At 41.6% G+C, this 22,924-nt stretch overlaps 1 protein-coding gene across 1 annotated transcript in view; it reads left to right on the top strand.

The window, feature by feature from the left end:
- The first annotated feature begins 4,334 nt into the window (after positions 1-4,334).
- LOC108495346 (amine oxidase [flavin-containing] A-like) overlaps positions 4,335-22,924 on the top strand; it is a 37,135-nt gene continuing 18,545 nt past the window's right edge. Inside the window, exons 1-3 of the mRNA XM_017810958.1 lie at positions 4,335-4,461; positions 15,462-15,556; positions 17,596-17,733. Of these exons, the coding sequence (XP_017666447.1) occupies positions 4,416-4,461; positions 15,462-15,556; positions 17,596-17,733 (279 nt within the window). The 5' untranslated portion in view covers positions 4,335-4,415. The remainder of the gene's footprint in view (positions 4,462-15,461; positions 15,557-17,595; positions 17,734-22,924) is intronic.

Below are 22,924 nucleotides of genomic sequence, written 5' to 3'. Positions count from 1 at the left end.
GTAACCATATAATTATGAGAATTAAAATGTGTGCAAAAGTAAATTTATGTGATTCAAGCCTCGCAAAAGGGTCTGGTACTCTCTGGAAAGCTCATCTTTGTGCCTGCAGAGTGGAGTGCTAATCAACACAGATGATGAGTTAATGGCAAAAATTTCAGCTGACAGGAACACTTAAGATGACACGTTCTACAGTATTTTAGAGAAGCTCTGTTGATATCATTAAGATACAAGAATTATGTGACTTTAGATGTGACTAAGTGGTGGTAATTATGACCTTAAAAATTACAATCAGTCTTCTGGTGATAATGCATTCTTACCTTACAGAAATTAGGTTCTATTTACCTCTCAAAATACATTCATAAAACAAATAAATAACTAAAAAGTCTGTACTGGATACAGTATGTACATGTATGTACATACCTGTATTTAAATGTGTGTACATACATGTATGTGCAACAGATAATATTTTTTTTTTATTTTTACAAAAGCATTTTATTTTATTGTTAGGGATTTTCCCTTCATTTGTGTTCCAATTTTCAAATGCATCAGCAAAATAAGTAACAGTGAAATTAGGAAGGAATGAAAAACATATGTGTCTTTGGCAATGATTATGACTGATTTAACTCATCATTTGAGCTACCAAGCAGATATAAAATAAAACATGTAACTGAGACTCCTGATGGCATGACCTGAGAAGTCTGACTGACTTACATCAGTAGCTGGCAAAACTAAAAGCAAAACAATTGTAGTATAATAAAGGACTTGGTGATGCCACTTTTACCTTTGGATGTTTTTTTCATGTTCTTTGATCAATAAATTGATCCATTTTTGTCCATTCTTGGGGCTACCTGACAATTTTTGTTTTTGCTGACATGGCTGTGATCTCTAGTGAAAGCCTTTCTCTGGGTATTCCACTGTATTTCTCAGCAACTTTCAGTGTTTTCTCCCTGGTAAATTTGAAAGTCTGTGCCAGTTCTGTGACTTTCTATACCTTCACAGTAATGATCATGAACATTCTTCAAGCTCAGCAATTACTGCTACAACTCACTCACTGAAGTGACTTAAATCAACCAGAGAGATTCCTAGCAAATGGTTTCAACAACAGAAGCTTCCATGTTCACCCTTCAGTGTTGTTCCCTGGTTTTTATAGTGCATAACAAAAAGGGCCCATTAGCAAGCATTTCCTTACTATTCAACTCTCTGTTCTGAGCAAAAATTTACATATTTTCAAATAACATCTTATCTGTTTGAAATAAGATTTCCTTTACTGTAAAGGTTGCCGCCCCTTTAATTTCTACTGATTTCTGACAACTTTCAAATTTCTCTTTGAAAGCATGGTTATCACATTTAGGAAAGGAGAATCACTCTCAATACAACAAATCATCTTCTTCCTTCCAGGCTTCTTGCATTTTCAGCAAATCAATTGGACTCCTCCTCCTGCTCTCAAGCCAGGCTTCATCATCTGCTTGTTTTGGTTTTTCCAAATCCTAGATGTCTGCAGGTCTGTGTGAGTTGAGGTAGAATTATTCTGAGGTCTTTTATTTGTTTCATACAGACACCAAGGACTAAGCAGTTATGCAGTTCTGACAGCCATTGTTACCTCTGCCAAACCTTGGTAACGTCCTAGGAATTTTTTCATTCCTTACTGCAAGGGTTAAGCCAGCAACAATGTGTACAATTCACACTTTTATCATCTCTCATCATTAGAGCTGCTCTGGGTAAAACCACTTCAGCCTCCATTGCTCTTTACCGAGACTGCTACGGCTCCTTTTAGCATTAGAAATTTGCTGGCAGGCTTATCTGTCAGCAAGTTATCTAGATACACACAAGTTTCCTGTTGTTATCACAAAGGATGTTTTTGCTGCTTTCCTCCAAACTTGGCTTCTAGATTCTGAGGGAGGTGTCCTTTGGTGGAGCTTTTTATTCGTCAGATTCCCTGTGACCTTCTCACTGGAGCCCGCAGAGCTGTGGGAGTGGGTATCCATATCACCCACAAGAAACAAAGACTTTTCTTTCCCCAGTAAGCACAAACAGCTGTTGGTATGTTGCATTTTCTGTTTCAGAACACATACCACTCTACAGTCTTGTTCTGTCCCCTTTTTGCTCACTTTGCTCTGGCATGGGAGCTGCAGCAATCTCAGTGATAATGAGCTTCTGTGTCAGCAGATGAACTCTCAGAGCAGCAGGGATTGTGTTGTTCTTACTTGGTACAGTGTCTGGCACTTCTGTGTCTGCTTTACTTTGTAAAGTACCTGTTCTTAGAAGATCCATTATTCTGTCTCTCATACTGTTGCTTAGTGATTTTATAGATGTTTCTGCATTTAGTCACTGCTGACAGAAATCATAGAATGGTTTGGGTTGAAAAGGACCTTTAAAACTCACCCAGTCCTGCCCCCCTGCAATGAGCAGGGACATTTTCAACTACACTATGTTGCTCGGAGAAATCTGACCCTGAGTGTTTGCAGGGATGGGACATCCCTTACCTCTCTGGGCAACCTGATACAGTGTTTTGCCACCCTCATTGTAAAAAATTTCTTCCTTGTATCTAACTCGAATCAGCTCTCTTTTAGTTTAAAACCATTACTCCTGTCCTATTGTAACAGGCCCTGCTAAAAATTCTGTCGTCATCTTTCTCATAGTCCCTCTTTAAGCACTCAGAGACTCTCTCTGGAGTCTTCTCTTCAGGCTGAACAAACAGAACTCTTTCAAATGTTCCTCATAGTAGAGGTGCTCCAGATCTTTTTTGTAGCCCTCCTCTGGATTCACTCCAGCACGTCTACATCTCACTCATTTGGCACAATTTAGTATTGCAGTCTCATTCGATTCTTTGGTCACACCCAGGCATGGAATGTGACTGCAGAATCGGGCAACTCAGAACTTATATCAATATTTAACATGAAACAGCATTAGGATTTTCTGTAATTGTGTGAATTTTAAAGGTCTTCTGTGCTTACTTGGAAGGGGATGGATGGACAGGCTCTCTGCTTTTTTTACTCACTTCACAGAGGTGACATTTGCACTTTATCAATAAAAACTCTACAAGCTGTAAAACGCACAGAAAAAAAAAAATCACAACCATCAGGTATTCCAGAGCAGGAATAGTAGCTAAGAACTAACTACTATGAATTTTGACAACCAATTATTACTTCAGGCATTGTCTTTGGGAAGACACTTTCATGGAGAGGTTAACCCTTAGTTCCCTGGCTCATGGATGGAGCACAGCTTGATTCTGGTAGGAGATGAGGATTGTATGCTGCTGTAACCTTCGGCTCTGTGGATGTCCTCCTCTCCCACACTCACTGTGAGTTACTAACATGGGGTTAAGTGAGCACAGGCTGTTCCATGTGCTGCATCCTGCAACAGGCATGCTGCCACCTGCCTGCTGCCATCCCTCCTGAATCACAGAATCTATTAGGTTGGAAAAGACCTCTGAGGTCATCAAGTCCAGCCTTTGACCTAACACCACCTTGTCTACTAGACCATGACACTCAGTGACACATCCAGACTTTCTTTAAATGCCTCCAGGGACAGTGACTCCACCACCTCCCTGGGCAGCCTGTTCCAATGCCCAATCACTCTTTCTGTGAAGAACTTCTTAATGTCCAACTCCTCTAGCTCAGGTTAAGACTGTGTCCTCTTGTCCTATTGCTGTCTGCCTTGGAGAAGAGAGTGATACCCACCCAGCTACACCCTCCTGCCAGGGAGTTGTGGAGAGTGATGAGGTCTCCCCTGAGCCTCCTCTTCTCCAGGCTGAACACTGCCAGCTCCCTCAGCTGCTTCTCATAGGACTTGTGCTCCAGTCCCTTCACCAGCCTTTTTGCCCTTCGTTGGACATGCTCCAGCACCTCAATGTCCTTCCTAAATTGAGGGGCCACTAACTGGACACAGCACTCGAGGTGCAGCCTCACCAGTGCCAAATACAGGGGAAAAATCACTTCCCTAGTGTTGCTAGCCACACTATTCCTGATACAGGCCAGGATTCCATGTTCATCTTCCTGTCAAGCAGAACGCCCAGGTCCCTTTCTGCCCGGCCGCTCTCCAGCCACTCTGTCCCCAGCCTGTAGCGCTGCACGGGGTTGTTGCGGCCAAAGTGCAGGACCCGCCACTTGGTCTTGTTAAACCTCCTGGACTGGTGCGACACCGAGCCGGTCCCGAGGCGTGCCCATGGGATGCAGCATTCCCGGTCCCCCGAGCACTCCCGGTCCCGCTCCCACCCCGTCGGGCCGGACCGGGGGCGGGGCCTGGCCAGGCGAGACCCCGCCCTCTTGCCGCTCCCATTGGTGGATGTGCCGCCTGGCCCCGCCCAGGGGCGTGACCGGGGCGGGCGGGACGGCGCTGTCCCGATCCCGGCGCCAGAGCCTGGACGGAGTCGCCGCCGCCGCCGGAGCTGGGAGAGGGACCGCGGGGAAAGAGCCATGGCAGAAAAATACGACGTGGTCGTGATCGGGGGCGGCATCTCAGGTGGGTCTCGGGGGGATCACCCGCCGGCCCTCCCGGCGGGCGCGGTCCCGGAGCGCGTCCTGCGCCACCGGTGCAGTGAGTCTGGGGGCGGCGGGAATGGCGATGGATAACGATGGATAACGCTGGTGGATAACGAGTGTCAGGTCTCCAGGGGCTTCAAGTGCGCTTGGGGAAAAGAAAGAGGGAAATGATCCAAACAGCTGTTTTAGGGCGAAATTGCTGCTCGTTGCGTTGGTTTGTACTTCGTGCTCAGCCGGAGGGAGTCTGTAGGAAAACCGACTTTGCGGGGTCCACAGGTGCGGGAGAATGCAGGGATACAGGCTGGGGTTGTTGCGGCCCGAGACAGATTGCTTTTTGACACTGAGGCTTTTTTAGGTTGCTCTTGCTGAGCTGGCAGGTGTTTTCTTTTGATAAATACTGCAGAAAAACATCTGGGAATATCTGGGGTTTGTCGCTGTGAAAAGAGCTGTGCCAATTACAGGCAGCCCAGTTTCCTCCTCAGACTTTACTAGGCACCACTTCCCAAAATACTCTTCAGATCTACTTTGACACTAGCAAGTGCTTGGTGGCCCCTCATCCTTTGCTTTACAAAACCTCAATAATTAGTTATTCTTATGATACCTAAGATAAGAATGTTTTTATGTTGGAGAAAAATCCATATTTAGTCTGTCTGTCAAGTCAATACTGCGTTGGCAGCATCAGCCAGGTTTCAGTTTTCAGACAGTCCTTGCTTCACTAATGATTCCGAAAAGGTGAGTTTTGTGACTCTGTGACTTCAGCTCTACTACAGCCATTATTGCTGTAGGTAAAGTTGGGTTTTATTAGTACTGTGAAGGAGTCAGAGGCTTTCCTTTCCTTAATCTGCAGTGAATTAATGTGTGAAACAGCAAATGGTTTACTTAATTACATTATTTCATTTACTAAAAGAATGGCAATTGTTTAAATAAGTATTTGTGAGCATGTAATTGTGCAAATAATATGTAGTTTCATCGAACAGAAAGAAAAAGTTTGGACCTAGATTTTCTTGCTTTTTAGTTTTACCAGATGCCTGGTAATTTTCCTGCTAGAAAGAGACATTTGGTCTTCATCCTTAAGTTCCTGTAATGCACAGAGTGTCCTTAGGGAATTACCACCCATTCTGTGTGCAGCTGATGGCAATGTCATCTTGATATGGTGTTTTAGGGCTCTGAGAAGCTCTCATTCCCTTCAGGGTGCCTTACTCTTCCAGCTTTCCAGCCTGTTGCATTGTTTTGGAAAATGCATCGAGCATTTCTAAGTGGTATTTTGCCTCACTAGCACAAGAATCAGTAAGCTGCTTCACAACACTTATGCCTTGGACCAAAACCTAGTGCGGGGACTGAAATGGAGCCAAGCAGGAAATTTCAAGGCATTTTCACAGTCCCTGAAAATTTGTCAGTGGCATGAGGAAGACAAATAAACACGTCACAGCACTCATGGGGTACAGGAACATTTTTCATGTCAGTGGAAACCCTTCGTCAGTGGCACAGAAATTGGTGTTTACTTGTTATGAATTAGAACATCGTTTTAAGAAAGCAACCTTTGAAAAATAGACGATAAATGCCTTATTTAATAATTAATCCATCTTTACTCTACAATGCCATTCACAGGTGAGGATTATAACTCTGATCAGCTTCTGGTCTGTTTTGCTTTTTGCACAGCTTCTCTGTCACTGCCATTCATGTACCAATACACCTACACCTCACTTCTGCAGGAGGTTAGACAGTGCTGCTTTCTGGTCTTAAAAAAAAAAAAAAAGGAATCTGTATCTAGAATTTTGCTTCTGGTGGGATACATAGTAAAACATGCTCCAGTGTGGACAGGATTTCCTCTCAACATCTCTCTGACTCCAATCTCGACTTGCTGTTTCTGACTTTGAAGTTAAATTTGCAGTTAACTCATCTGTCTTCTTTCCTTCTTCTGTATTTAAATACTCATTACCTGGTGCTTGCAAGAAAGGATGGGGAACTTTGGAATAAACTAATTATTTACTAGAAATAGAGATATGTATGAGATACAAGCAAGGTGCTTGGTATATTGAGTGTGAGCTTCCCAGTGGTGAGGTTATGACTTTTAAAAATATTTGTACAGTATTTATGAAATTAAGCTAAAATCCTAACTGGCACGTCTGGAGTTGTCTATTCCTAAAAGCAAAGCATGGTCCTGAAGGCCAAGTTCTGAACAGCCTAACACACCCTTCTCATCCCTGCTCTTGGCCTGTGTATCCACAAGTCTGTATGTGGTCACTCCCAGGGACACAGAACTGACTCTGCCTGTAGGAAGCTGCAATCTAGGGATGGAGGGAGCTTCTGCAAAGAATGATGCTCAGTGAGGAAGCTCTTGGAAGAAGAACTCAGCTCTAGTGGCCTCTACTACTGAGATTTTCCTTCTGTACCCCATGGAATAATGTTCAAACTGTCCAAACTTCATCAGTAAGTGCGTTTGGACCCCTACAGAGAGGGATCTGCAGAGCCTAGGCTAGATTCCTCTGTTCACACAGACTTGGATGTTAAAAATGTGGATTGTGGCCAGTAAAAGCCTCAGGCACATTTATTATGTCACTCTTAATAGATAATGTCCCCTGTAATACAATTAATATTAATTATAGCATTTTATTCCAAAGTATAATAAATAAACTGATGCCTGAAGTTAAAGACTTTGCCCATACCCACGGGGAGTTTTTATTTATATGCCTTGAATATTGCTCCCATTTCCTATTTATGGGATTTTCTACTGAACTGAAGAGTGTGTGCTGGTTTGGATTGATTTTGACCTTTTCCTTGTGTGTTTTGGTCTAGGCCATGCTATTCCCTCTTTTGTTGAAACACAGCAAGCTGATGACACATGATGTGTCATGGATGAGAGTGTGATTAATTGTCAGGATCATAACCCTGACATCCCACCAGAGTCCTCTGTTGCCTGGTTTAAGGGTGAGGACACTTGTTGGCGTTGTTGTGGACTAAACTACTGTGTTGACAGCTTCCAGAAGTTGTCCCTTTTATGCAGCATATCACTGCCATATCTCTCCCAACACACTGTCCTCATCCCAGCTACGTTACCTCTCCACAGGGTAAGGCCACAATTACAGGGAGATTCAGATTTTGGCTCCATAGCCCTTGGATACAGCGTGCCCGGGTACTCTGAGATACAAGATGGGTTGTAAGGAGGTCCTGGATGCTCAGCCACTGCTTGGGGACTGCTCATTAACAACTGGACAGCACTAAGTGCTCAGAGTTTTGACTTAAACCTCATATATTTCAGCTTGTCAGTTCTGGAAAATGGCTGCTGCCTACGTGTGACCTGTAATTTCTCAAAACTTTCTAATGACCTTATCAGGGCATATTTTCACATGGATAACAAAATGTGCTATTGACTCAAAGGCTACCTCCTTGCCAAATTTCAAGTTGCTGCTAGAACTTCCAAAACAGGAATAAAAAAAATAAAAAACCCACAAGTTTTCAGAATCAAAGAATACTTTTTCCCCTAGATGTTTAGAAATAGCCAGTCAGTTTTGACCAAGATTTTCCAGCAGAAAAGAATCAGCCTGATAAACACACTCTGAAAATTCAAGCTGAAAGAGCTCCAAATTTGTCAAAAGGAAAGGGTGTGAGCAAAATGCTCCAGCTTTTTTCTGTGGGAAGTTTGGGGTGGATTCATGTGCCAGCCTCACCTTGCATGGAAGCCAAGTTTATCAGGAGATGTCATGGAGAATTAATAATGTTTGTCTACATAATGCAAACCAGAGAGGCCTCAGCTATGGAGAAGTATGTCCAGAAGCAGGCAAGTCCAAGAAAACTTGTATGCTAATATCTTTTGGAAGAAATTTCAGCACATCATGTTACAAGTACAAAGCACAAGGGAAAACCAGGCGTAATTGAAACTTAGGGTTAAGATTATAATTCTATGACGTGGATAGTTATTATTGCCACATAAAAAGACGTTTGTTCTTATCTAGAAACAAGGAGATTGCGTGATTATACAAAATGGTTGCTTAGATTTTTCCAGCCGGGAAACAGAACTGTTTTCTGTTGCACTTACAGAGGAGTCCAAGGGCCACAAATTGTAGGAAAATCTGGGATGTAAAAATAGTAGTGATTAGTCTTTATATTGAAATAAAACATATGATATATTATTAAAACTTTTTTCCCCCTGTCCATGGAAAAGAACTCTGTGTTGGCAACTCCATCTCCACAGTGTGTGATGGACAACTTTACCACTAGAGCTACCTACGCCTTGGCTGCGTTCTCTGAGTGAAAGACAATAATGAGGAAATGCAGATTTTCCTTGCTGGCTATCATGGCAGCACAACTTATGTTGTATACTGCTCTGTTTGTTTTGACAGCATGCCAAGCTGCGGGTGGGTGGTGGTGTCAGATAAACTGTCAAACACACAGTGGCTGGTGTAAGATAGAATCATTCCCACTTGTATAAATCTGGAGTAGTTTCCAGTAGATTTTTCTTTCTACTGTGACTTCTGAATTTGCCTGAGATTTGACCTGTAGGACAGCTGGTTCCTAAAATGTATCCTCTGTTTGTCTCTTTGAATCTCCCCAGTGCTGGGCTCTGTCTACCCAGTTCCTTCCAACTTTCTCTCTGGATCCAACTGGAAAGCTTATCGTCAGTGATATATTGTCATCTAGAACCAGAGATTCCTAAAGACCATTTTTTTGGATGCAGAAATAAATGGGAAGGTTTCATAGAGCTCTCAATTCCCATTGTACTGCTAGAAAACTGTCATTATGACAAAAATTTACAGCAGGGAACTCATATAAAGTGTAATGGATGTTTTATAGAATACTTGCAAATAAGCAGAAGAAGCAGTTTCCATTTGCCTCCTTCTTCATAACGTGTTCTAATGTTTTGCTGCTAAAGATGCAAAACCTTATGATGTTGGGCATGGGTTTTGATTAACACACTCCTTTGTGTTATGCCCAGTGCTATGTATTTAGTTTTGGCCAAAAGATGGTTGTGATGTGTTCATTATATAATTCATATATATATATATATATATATTCTTTATCATATTAGTAGATAATATAATTTAAATATTCACTTTTAATCATATCTTTCACTTGAATTTCTATGGTAAATGCCTCATTTATAAACATTTCCTAACCTAGGGGATAATCTGAGTAGTGACAGCTGGTTCTGTTCCTGGGTGAAGAATGTGTCATGTTTGGTTTTGGCAAAAAGAAAGTGTACACAAGCATGATTCATAGGTTAGCAAATTCAGAGCTCTAAAGAGGGTGCTGTTAACTTATGGCTTGTCCTTGAGGAGCAGATTTTGCACCATGCCTCGGGCTTAGGAGAAAGGTATTGAAAGGTAGGAAAGAATACTCCTGTTAGCTGGGTAGGTCTGAAATCTTACAAGTGTTATTTACCTCAAGGAGGAAAAGAAATAGGCAGGTAGTTAGGACAGATCCCAAAACATCCCAGCATAACAAAAACAGGCATGGGACAGGCATTATGTCTTTCCTGGGAATTCCAGTGACTGTGTTCTTGAAATTTGTGGCAGTGACATTGATCATAACTCAGCAGCAACATTTTTTTCACATACTTATTTAGTTGAAGATCACTTTTAGCTAGCAGGAATTTATTCTGCATAGACTAAAAAAAATGATCAATAGTTGTAAAATGTGGATAATTACCTTAGATGTTTCCATTAATCAGGTGGCATCAAACCATTGTTGTCTTAACTGGTGCTATTCATTTTAATGTGTAAAGGTGCTACATTTCTGACTAATAATGCTTATACTTGGTGACTTTTTCTGCCTTTGTTTTGGGAGGAGGGCATTACTTTGGGGAAGAGATGTTTACTTCAATGGGCTTTGGACATGAAAATCTCAGTGGGAGTGTATGGAGAGTGGATTCATCCCCAGGGTACAATTCCCTCTTCCTGCCCACTGTATTTCTGTTAAAACTGTCCGTGAGAAACTGTCTTTGTGCTCTTCAGAACAAGGCTTGCATCTGTAGAAAGCATTTAGACAGTAGTGCCATTGAAACCACTAAGTGGCTTGGTCTCAGTTGGACAATGTACTGTGTAATAGAAAATATTTATTTTCTTTTGCTTAAAATCTTTACTGAATCATGTGGTTTTGTTTTGGGGGGGGGTGTTATGTTTTTTTGTTTGGTTTTTTAGTTGTGGGTTTTGGGTGGTTTTTTCATTTGTTTGTATTTTATTCCTAGAAGGGAAAAAAAGAACTGATGAAAAAGAAATTAAAAACATTTACCTGAAAATTGCAAAATACGTGAACCCAGTCTGACTCCAGTGTCAAGTATTCTATAAGAAAGGATGTGGAAAAAAATATGGAAAGATAAAACACAGTTCCTGACCAACAGAAAATTGATGATGTTAGGGTATTAAGCAATATCGAAGAAGAAATAAATGAAACTTGTGATTCACACTGTGTATTTTTGTTCTGTGAATTTAAGAGGCTGTAACTTAATTAATAGTGTTGTTGGGGGTGTTTTATATTTTCAGTGGCAATTTAAAATCTTCAAATCCTTAGTCTGTGAAAGGAAACAGTTCTTTCATTCTCAGCCTTCTGTATTTTTTTTGCCCATTGTTGACTTCTCTGGTCAGTCTGATGTAACTGAGCACATTTTAACTGTATTTGGAAACTTCTTTAAATAATATGATGTGCACAAAAATTCCAATGACAGTAAAATCAGGGATGAGGGAGAAGGAGAAGAGAGAGAGGTGAGGAGGGGGTATTTTACCCTGTGGTCATGGCAGAAATATTTTGCTTCTCTCATGACATGTTTACTTGGCAAAAAGACTTCTGGCTGAAAAAATGAAAGCTGATTCTAAGGTGGCCACTGCCAGATTTAATTACTCAGTTGTGTTTAGGAAAAGTTAGGTTTTCCATCAGTGAAACAGTAAAAATAATCACAGCATTAGAATACCATTATTTTGGAACTTCAATAAGGATATATTGCTGATTCTCTCACTTTAATGATGTCTATTAGAATAATGAGCAGAAAAGTCTTAAAATTATTTCCCTGCTTAAGATCAGAAAAATGTAAGGATTTTCCAGGAAGATTTTTTTTTTCCGCATGCTACTCAATTAAAGCTTGCTAGAACACTACAGTAATAAGCTAGTCTTCTTCCACACAATATAATTATCCCACGCCATGTATAGTAGGGTGGATTAACAAGGATTTTATGAAGGAATGCTTTAATAGGTTGGGTTGGTACACTTTCAGCTTGATAGTGGATCCAGAAAAGGCAAGTGCACTTTGTCAAAGAAGGTAGCAAACAGGTAAACAACACATCTAGAAAACCAGCAGTTTCCTTTACAATAGTAACAGGTACCTTTCTCTGCCTTCATCTTGGTGTGCTCCATATGGCACATAGAGAGTGGCCTCAGTTTGAAAGGTTAAAAGTTTAATGGTATCAGACTGTCATCACTCCATTGCCCTTGAGTGTTTTGTAGAGGTTCAGCATAGACCATGTGAGAAGTGCTGTCTCTTAGGAGGGAAAGGTGCTGGTGATTTTTGCTTCTGACTGTGCGAAGTCAGTGAATCTGCTTGGTGCTGTGGATTTGCAAAGCCTAGGTTTTGAAAAGTAGAATTACTGTTTATTAGTATAGAGTTACTATCAAATGTCCAATAAAGTAACTTTTTAAAAACTCACATTGTTTGTGCTACAGAACTCATATCTGCTCATATGCCCTGTATCAACCCCAGTATTGAGGCAACTTGGAATTATTCTCATAAATCTACCCTTATAAATGCTTCCCTACAAAATGGGGAACCCTTTCCCACATTACAGGACTTGTCTGGTGATCAAGGTTCGGTCTGTTAAGTTCCAGTGTTGTGCAGTACCTGTAGAGTTGAACTTTTCTCTCCTATGAGGTAAGATATGGCCTTTGTTGTATTTTTCATCAGGCTACATACAAAATTCAGTGTTGTTCAGCATCTGTGTGTTTCAGCCATGAGGTGTTTTGTAGTCTGCAGATTGGCATCAGTTCACCTTAAGTTTTTGGGTTTTTTGAACTGTATATCCAGTGTTTTGATGAACTTGTAAGAGCTTTGCTTGCTAGGATTATGACAATTTTCTGAAATGAAAGTGGCAGCACTATGATTTGTAGCAGCAGTAATTCTGAGTCCCTTAATAGTGCTGCAAAATCAATAGGAACAGAGGTTTCCTGCGTGGCATCTTCAGACGGGGGAGCTGCTGGTGAGATTGCCATAGAAACCCTTGTGGAGGATGTCTCGCCTTGTTTATTCTCATTTAACAGTAAGTGAATTTCTACAGCCAGATACTGCAGATGAGGCATGGTTTTGGCAGGCTCCTTCCATCTTGCTGAGGCAAGTAGTATATTTCTAATTCATAGAATTAGAGTGATATCTGGAAGGAGTGCAGCCAGTCGTTCGGGGAGGTTTGCAGCTTTGTCTCAAGGCTACACTTGGAGGAGCTGGAGATGTCACTGGGGCACAGACACAGCCTTGGCTGTGACAGGCATGTCTGTGCTGCAGTCACACCAACACACACCAGTGTGTTTTAATTACCTCACCTGGGTCTTGACTGTGACCCAAGAGGTCTCAGCTCAGTTCTGGGTTCAGCTCGATATGGTGTGTTCACATAGAATGGTTTGGGTGGGAAGGGACCTTAAAGACCATCCCACTCCAACTCCCTGCTGTGAGCCGGCACATCTTCCACTAGGCCAGGTTGCTCAAAGCCCCATCCAACCTGGCCTTCAGTGCTTTCAGGGATGGACATCCACTGCTGCCCTCTCCCTTGGCACTTCCTGAAGGTGCACTGTGAACTCTGGGGAAGTACCGGAGATGATGGAGGGGACATGAGAGACCAGCTGAGGGGAGCTGAGCAGGAGGAGATGGGGCAGGGAGCTGGAGAGGAGGTCTCATTCCTTCCTCTCTCATTCTCACCCCATCGATCAAACAGTCACTCTCTGGTGTCCCAATGTATTTCCTTCTCTTTCCCATTTTTTTTAACTCTGAAGCCTTTTTTTTCTTTTTGGACGAATGTCTAAGGTGACACTTGAGTTAACAATAATGAAATGGACAACCTGTAAGTCTGGAGTGCAAGAAGTACAGTTTAACAGGCAAACAGGTTAGAGAACCTTGGCCACATTACAACACGTTTGTCATCCTTTAGCAGACCTTCTTTATTTGGATATATCATGTAATTAAGCTATAATCCAGTAGTAAGCTTAACTTCCAACTCAGTCCAGTGCAACCATTATTATTTCCAAACAACTGTGGCAGCAATATAGCTATTGAATACATCATGAAATGATGGTCTTAGGCACTGAGGATTTTCATACAACCTTTTTTCATACCTAGGTCAGATCTTTTATTGCTTTATGTTCCATAGGATTACACATAAATGCACTGTGCATTTTTTTCAAGATGTATGTCTACAGTAAACTTTCTTACAAAAGAATTACCCACTCAGGCCTGAGTGTCTGGTGGTATTCACACAGAATAGAGAATTCAATCTTTTATTTTATGTATATAGGAAATCCATTATTTGGTGACAAAACCTGCTATATATTTTGAAAAATCACTTTTGCTCATATAAAAAATATAAACATTGGTAAGAAAATACTGCTCTTTGTGTTTCCGACATTATAGACTCATGGTTTCTATGTTGAGGAAGAAATTATTGCCATCGCTGAAAGTATTAAAGAATCAACTTTAAAAAAATTGTAATATATTTCTCTAGACTTTCTTGGAGGAAAAAAAAGTTATCAAAACTACTGAAATAAATTAGATCAATTTATAAGATATCCACTCCGCTGACAAATGGTTTGCATTTTTAAAAATTAGAATATCAGGCAAATGGAAGAATTAAGTATAGTTGTGCCCCAGCAGCAATCTAAAGAATGTGTTGCAAGGATGTAAAGTTATTTTCAGATGAGTATGAAAGTTGTATGTATAATTTCTGCCTGTGTCAGACATTTGAACTTCCTCAGTTCTGGTTTCCAGTGAACAGCGTTCACTTCCCCATTAAAAGATTATGTGCACGGAAGTTTATAGTCTATTCTGTATTGTCCTTAGAATAAATGAGTACATATTGTCCTTAGAATAAATGATTCCTCTCTTCTGGTCCTTTCAGACATGCATTCTTTGTAGGCTCACCGTTGATTTTAATCAGATTTCGAGTTAGTGTAATAAACATGAGTATAATATCATTATTCCTTCCTGTAGGGTATCTTGGAAGTTCTGATCAATAAGGCTGGCTTTTGTGTACTTAAGGAGGGGAAACAACTTCAAAGAAACAATGCTTCAGTGCCAAACCAGCCTGCAGGGCAACGGGACAATCTGATTTCACCAACTCACGATTGCTTTTTACAATTTCAGATCCCATTTGTCAAAAGCAAAGAGCTCTCCTGTCCTATTGAATTTTCAGTTGTCTCTAGTGGCTCCATCACAAAGTCCCATAATTAGATGATTTTTTGCTGAGACCATAATTCCTTTTATAAAGTGTCTACATACAGCCTCTTTGATTGTCATGGTCAAACTCCATTGCTGAAAATGAATCCTGACAGTGAAGCAGACTTTCCTTCTGCATGTGAACAAGGGTGGATAGGAGTGGAGAGTTATGTGTGAGAGAAGGCATTGGAAGACTTTCTTGCTGCAACATTACTATTTTTGTCACTTTAGCACTGCAAATCCCACAGTCTGGGTGCTGCCTTTCTATGCACTGCACAAATGAAGAGTAAGATGTGTCCCCCTTAATAATTGAGATTTTACTTCTTTTAAAATGACGCAATGCTGATCCAAAGGGGGAACTTCAGTCTGTGAACACTGCCTATGGAGATGGTTATAACAGGCAACTAAGCAGCAGCCACATGATTTCTGTGGTGAGACACCAGGAAAAGTTTCTAATTTCTCTCAGGAATTTTTGACAGCAGTTTATTGAAATCTCTGGTTGAAGCTTTGGTTCAGTTTTTGACCATTAATGTGGCTGATTGCTGCCAATTGCTTTAATGTACTTTCTCTTTTTCTGGTAGGTTTGTCAGCTGCCAAATTGCTGTCTGAGTCTGGGGTCAGCGTGGTGGTCCTTGAGGCCCGGGACAGAGTTGGAGGAAGGACATTCACTATCAGGGTAAGTGCTTCTTGAGATGCTGGACCCTCACTTGTGCTGGTCTACAATGTGGCAAGCATTACTCCCATCTTTGAAAAGACCAGTTCTTTTGACCCAAGGGAACTGCAGCCTCAACTGAATCCTCAGGAGATGACAGTGCAACTAATCTGAAGGTCATCAGTCAGAATGAGTTCACCAAGCGGAATTCATGCTCGATCAACCTGACAACCTTCTAAGAGGCAGTGAGTGGCTTGGGAGATGAGGGAAGGACAGTGAATATTGTCTACCTAGACTTCAATAATTCAGCACTGGCTCCCATAAGATCCTCACAGATAAACTGATGTAGTATGGGTTGGTAGAGCAGACAGTGAGATGGACTGAAAACTGGCTGAGCAGCTTACTCCAGACAATGGTGATCAGTGGTACCATCACTTTTGTCAAAGTGACAGAGCTCTGTTTGGACAGGTTGCACTGCAATATATGCCAGTGGACTTCTCTTTATAGGAGGTGCTTTGAAATTGGACCTGGAAGCCACTCTCAGAGCCATCCAGTGGGATTTGTGTGCCTAACCAGAAGTGTATAGTTCCATTTTAGCTGCCCTAGGATAACCCTTGCCTGGCATCCAGCTGCAGATCTTCTTTGGATCATGACTCAAATTTGTCACCCTCACAGAGAAGTCTTGGATAGCTTGGATTGTCTAAAATGATGTTAAACATCTATATTAAGGTGAATTCCACCCTCACAGTCCTTAGCCTGTGTCCAAGGCAGGATCTGCTTTCCTTTTCACATTACAGAGGGCAACCATCATCTGAGAACATGAGTGTCAGAGCACTTCTCCTCTTATTCCCACCTCACTTTTTGTGCTGTAACAGGCACGATAACTTAGAGCCCTATAAGAAGAAGGCTGAGCAGGACCAGACATCATTACAGCTCAGACATACATTTTAAGGCGTCTTAAAATTATCCAAAATAACACTCCTTCCTCCAAAAACAAACTGCATCTTGATTGCCATTAAAAAGCAAATTAAATAAATGGAGAGTCACCTGTGGCACAGGGTAATGTAATACAGACATTACCTCTGTTTCCCACCCTGGAAGTGAGGGAGGTTTAAATTATGTGAGATGCCATTGCTGGGCAACCAGAGATAAACAGTGGTGTTCCAGCGGAAATCATTGTGTGTGAAACGTGAAGTATAAACACCATCCTTCTGTGACACTGAGAATGCCTGGCTTAAAATACTCACTGTAAACAGTGTTAAAAAGAGTTAGTGTCTTGGGAAATCAACCTGCTGCAATAGTATGCATCCCTGAAACTTCCTGCTTCCTTCCTGCTTCCCAAGGGAGTGCAATGCTGGACTGAGAGGTGCATTGAGCACCTTTGATGACAGGCATGGCTGGAGGCTGCTGGCCAGATGGCTCCAAGGTGTGCAGTGCTGGAAAGGAGATTAATCTCCTTGAAAACTGCGGTGCAGTGCTCAGCACCTGCAGCATTAGGTCTAAGCAGGTGTCTGCAGAAAGAAAACAAGCCTTGGTGCTGGAGATGGTTTCAATTTGTGAAGTGTTTTGCAGTGACAAGAAAAGTAACATGAATTCTGAAAAAATTCAGTTAGATTTAACCAAAGTATTGATGTGGTTGGATATTTCTTCATATCTCATGTCTTTTGTGAAACTAAAAAGCCAATACTGAAAACTAGTGAAATTTAAAAGAGAGTTAAACCCAATTGCACACTTGTGTGTCACAAAGTGAAGGCACTGTGAGCTCTGTGTGTCTGTCATTATAGAGCTCAATGCTGCCTACTTTTAAGTCAGTAAATACACAGAATCACAGTCACAGAATCATTTAGGTTGGAAAAGACCTCTAATATCTTCAAGCCCAATCTTTGGCCAATCACCACCTTGTCATTCCAATGCCTGACCACCATTTCCACGAAGAAATTCTTCCCAAATGTCTTACGTATAGATTCCATGCACATTTCAGCGTGGGATAATTTCTTCTACTTCTAGATGCTCGTATTGAGGACCTTCCTGCACAGCTTCTGATTCCTGTGTTCTTTTGACAGAATGAACACGTTGGTTACGTAGATGTTGGTGGAGCCTATGTGGGACCTACCCAAAACCGGATTCTCCGGCTGGCAAAAGAGCTGGGTGTTGAGACCTACAAAGTGAATGTTGAGGGCCATATGTTCCATCATAAGGGGGTAAGTATTGCATCTTCCATGTTGAGATAACCAACGGTATCCATGAGCTTTGGAAATTGCTGACAGTCATTAACAGGTTTTCATTTAAAGCTCATATTTAATAATCCAGAAAGCAGCTGTTTTAAGTGTTGTTATTCTGTTTTAACTTACTGGGATCAATGGTTCTTATACTATTTTCAAAAGATTTCAGAAAATGGAACTGAGAGGAGTTAAAAAATTTGGGATACATTTGGCACATTATCTCCGAGCAAGCCCCTACCGAGGCTTACCACAAGCTTCATGTCTGAGATGTGAGTCGAGGTGGCTGGTCTTGAGTAGGTACTGGTGTGTCTAAAGCAAACTAGAATGAAACCTGTCTTCAGATCACAATTCCAGCCCTTGTCTGAGATCTTTTAACCACTGTTTTTTTGCTCAGGTCCTAATCAGAACCTACTGCCAGAACAAGTGCAGAGTGAGAACAGTAGGGAGAGACAAAAAAGGGCTTAAGATTCATAGGTATGAGATACAACTGTCTGTCTCCACAAATCACAAACTATTTTAGTTTCCAAAGACCAAATTTTCAACTTTTTTTTTTTTCCTTTAGTTTTGGTACTTAGCAGGCTCTGGCAGAACAAGACTTGAGTAAGAGTTGACATACTTGATAAGGTCAAGGCTATGTGATGGATCCTTAATTGGTTTCATTTCTATTACCTTCCCACTTTTTCTTCCAAGAATTAGAGCAATGTATTCATGCTGCAAAGTTTTATCATCTGGTTCTGCAAGCACCTCTTACTGGGGAGATTGGTGCCATGCTTATAAAATAGTCACATGTTAAATAATTGCATAGTCACTCCACAATAGTAAAAAAGTTATTTTTCATGCCTTCATGTAAAATCAGTGTAATTCTGCAGCAAGAGGGCTGGGCTGATTTGTACCAGCTGAATGTTTGTCCCACTCTATTTAATTTAAGCTCGGGCATGGATCTCTTAGCATCCTAAAAGGCCCTTATCTTCTTTATGTTAAATAAAAAGCTCTAATGGGTTACATGAATTTGAGCCCTTAATCCATTTTGACACTGAAGCTGCAGCTTTTTATTGTCCCACACTGCATTATGCACGTCCTTGCTAATGACCATGTAATTTTGTACGATTTCTTTGAAGTGAAAGCATGTTTCTAAGCAAGAGGCAGCATTATGAGCTATTCAGCCAGATCACAGGCTATGGATCAATTCTGGATTTGGCACTGTGGTCCTGCTGAGCTAATCAGGGTCCCAAGTGAGCTGTGGTTGTTGGACAGCAAAGGGGCTTTAAGGTCTGCCACCATGGACAGACTTAAGCAGTGGACAAATCATAAAGATGCTTTTCCTCCAGTAGGTCTCATTTCTCCCCCATCCTCTTCCCATGAATTGTAGGGTTTGTCTTTTATTTTCTTTTCCTAAGGTTTTCCACAGCTGCTTCTCCTCACTCTTTCCTTGAGACATTGTGTAGTTTGTGTAGCCACCATGCTCTTTGATTTAGGGATGTGTTGTTGAACTCTGTCTTACATCCCACTTCTACAACACCATCTGTGCAGTCCTGGCTGTTGGCTGGGTGGGTCAGGGCCCAGGGCTCCAAGGGATTGTACATTTTACCTGCTGCACACTGTTATCATGCTGGATAGTGAGTTGGCCAGGTAGGGATTTGTGCTCTCCTAGCTGTAAATGTGCCCTTCATATTCCTTAAAGATTCTGCAGGAACACGAGCATCTGTGGTATTTCCTAAATGACAGAAAATGTTAGAGAAGACATGATTTGATATTAAAGGATCATTGCCCCTGAAATTAAATATTAATCTGAAAGATGGACATGTTGGGCTAAGACACCATCAACTGTGGGCCAGCTGCTGTCTTTCAGGCTTTAGTTAGACCTTTCAAACTTTCCTCCTTGTGTCTCATCTGTTATTTCTGTCAGCTGGTGGCTGTCCAGGAGTCTGTAGCCAGGGCCAGACAGGAAGGTCTCTTCCCAAGGGCTTTCTTCAAAGTCTGCAATGTTGTGTGGTTTGTCAGAGGCAACAGAGAGTGTTTTGAGCACTGACTAAGCACGGCTTTAGATTTTGTTGCGACAGTCATACAACTATACACCATCTCCAGCACCCGCAGATTAAGAGATTTTTGATCTCCTGTTTACCACAGCAATCAGTTCAGTTTGGCTTTTTCAGAAGATTTCCAGGGTACTGCTTGGATTGAGTTAGGGGAAAGTGGTAAAGTGGTTTATCCTAGCAACGGAAGCAGCCAAGAGAAAGTGGAAATCCCTGGAGGGATTTAATGAGCTTCTTTTCTCTGAAAGGAATTTTTCCCATATGTGTGTGGAAAAACTCCACGTACTGCAAGCTTTAAAAACCACGTTGCTTCATTTGTGCAGGTTTCCTTTATAGTTACAGTTTATTTGAAAATCCAGATATGCAACTGTTGTTTATCTTTTTTCTTTTTATTTGTTCATTCTTTCCCATGAGTTAGCGTGGTAACATGAACTGCTTTGGTGTTAATCAGGAATTTTTTTGTATCCTGTTGTTGCAAATTTGTAACTTCAAACTGCAGTGTTTGTTATGAGCCCCAGACTTTCTTTCCATCAGAATTTCTTTGTGGCTACTGTCCTGTAATTCACCAAGAATGCTTTAGGACTGAGAAAAGGCAGATGTGATGGAGTTTTCCCTTCCCTGAAGAGGCAGACAGCATTTTATTTTTACAGAGGTCCTTGAAGGTCATTCTGTCGTTTTCACCTTCTTTTTAGAGGAAGACCCTATAAAGTAAAGGTATTAGGGCCTTGGTGTGGTGTTAAGCTTCTCATATAATTGCAGTCCTCTCAGATCTTGCAGTAGCACCCAGCTCCAGTGTATAGAACATTAGTAAGTAAGGACTGATTGTGATTATTTTTTGCTTATGATTCTCAGAGCAAGGTAGCACTTGAAAAAAGATGAGCATTTCTATGCAATGATTCACGCTGGACATCAAGTCTTTTCTGTCCAACATCTTGCCTTAAGCTTAGGGTGCAGCAGGTAAGTCTGTGCAGATCACCATAAATCTACAGTTCAGACACAAGAAACCACAGACAGTCCCAGGCATTGCAATGCTCTCAGGGTTGGACCTGCTGGAGATGCTGAGCAGAGGAGGAGCTGAGGCCTCACACTGCCCAGAGCCACTGCTCTGCCTGTGTGTGCTGTGCATGGCCCAAGGCAATAACAACTCCTGCTCTGGGGCACAAGGGATGCTCTTCCTGAGCTTCCTGATGTGTACCTCATCCCCTGCACAGCAGGCAGGAGCCAGACTTGCCTTTCTCAAGACTGCAAAAATTGTCAGCTCCTCTGGCACAAATTGAAACTTGAGGTGGTGTCGCAGCTGGGGTGACTTGGGATTAATTCCAGTAGTTATGGCTACAAGCTCCAGAGTAGCCCTGGGCAGGGAAAAGACAGACCTTGCAGAGCTCATCTTCCTCTGCTGCCTTCTTTCTAACCACTGAAGTATGGTGCCTGAGGACCTTGTTTCCTTTGGATTGGTGTGAGGTAACTAATCCAAGCAGGCAGCAGGACTCAAATCTGAGCTCTGTAGGAAAGCGTTTGATGCACTAGGAAATGAGAAAAGATAGATAAACTCTGTGGGTCAGTCAAGCAGCCATGTGTTAGCGTGGGAAAAAAGCCAGTAGGTTATTTGCCTTTCAGTTAAGAAAACAGTTGTTCTCAAAATAGTACATCCAGAACACCATAAACTTGTTTAAAACCAGAATATTGCAAGATCTTGCCTGTTTGCAGTGAGCTCCTCTGTGAAACATGCAGCCAGAGCTTCTCTCCCTAGCAGGGAGACAATATTAAAAACAAATTAATAACTTACCAGCCCCAGGTCACTTGGGCTAGATTTATTCCCTGCTGTGGAGATACTTGTGCAAGAGAGAAAGTTGAAAAACTGATGTGTCTAAGGCTGTTTGCCTTGCACTGTCTGATGGGCAATGGGAATTTCTTTCCTGGGATTTGTTAGAATTGGGCTTTCCCTTGATCAGCTCCCATGTCTGGTAGGTGCAGCCCCACCTCACAGGGGGTTAGTGTGTCTGTAAACTATTTCAGGCTCCCTGAATTTGGTCTTAGCCTCGTCCAGGTCTGTTAGCACTGTTGAATTTTTCCAGCTTTTCCTGCCATTGCTCTCCAGACTTACTAAAATTATGGTTTCTTTTCAAATAGCAGATAGTTGAATATCACATGTGGTACATGTCATACCAGTGGCCAGGGTGGTAAGATTTCTTGATCAATCCTGAGCAGTTTGTGGTCATGGTGGTCTAATGCTAGTATAGAGTGGAAAAGTTGGAGAAAAATACTGTCTAGCCAGACAGTGGGCAAGTTCTCTCATCAGTTGCCACATCTGCAACAATCAGGGCAGTCTGGAAATTTCTCAACCTGTAGCTGTTGAACTCAGTGGAGTTTATGCTGGGGGTTGGAAAAGCTGTTTTGATGCAAATCTCATCATAGAGTTTCTGAGAGAGACTTTTCTTGTTTGTTTTTTTTTTTTCCAGCAGTATAAGGAGTAGGTTTGGTTGAAAGCAAAAGGAGGAGAGGAGTTTAGAGCAAGTTAACTTTTTACTTTCTTTTTAAAGAAGTGCTTCTCGTTTTGAGTTAAGTAAGCTAAGGATAGGAGGAGGGTTTGCAAGTTACACCACTCTGTATAAACACAATCACTTATAAAGAAGCCTGTTGTGAAAGGAGGTGTCACTGAACAGTGAAAAACTGGGAAGTTTTCACTGCTCCTCCTGATTGTCGGGCTTATCTTTTCCCTTGGCCCCCTTGCAGTATTGACATGACAGAACTTCAGTAATAACTTATCTTCACCTGGATTAGGGTGGCCCGACAGCATTGCTTAAAGGAAGGATTATTAGTGTTAAACCATGTTAAGGAAGACACATGGATGGCACCTGTGTTCCCAACCAGAATAAAAAGTTTTGCAATAAATGAACTTTGAAGGAGTGATATTTGATGATCTTTTTTAAAAACTAAATGTGTTTATGTGTATTAAGAAGAAAACTATTAGCAGTATATTGCTGCTTTGTATCAGGATATCCTTGTGTGATACAGAATTGGGTTTATGACAGCAAAAGCTGTAACATGCAGTACACCCCTTTGCATACATTTTTGGTCCTCTTTTCTGTGGCTCCACACACAGTGCTCCAAACTGACAGCAAGAAATTTTCCTCAAG

The sequence above is a fragment of the Lepidothrix coronata genome, unplaced genomic scaffold (assembly GCF_001604755.1).
Source record: "Lepidothrix coronata isolate B3197 unplaced genomic scaffold, Lepidothrix_coronata-1.0 Scaffold30, whole genome shotgun sequence".
Classification (NCBI taxonomy): Eukaryota; Metazoa; Chordata; class Aves; order Passeriformes; family Pipridae; genus Lepidothrix; species Lepidothrix coronata.
The sequence above is the reverse complement of the archived record's forward strand: the minus strand, read 5'-3'. Positions and strand labels throughout refer to the sequence as shown.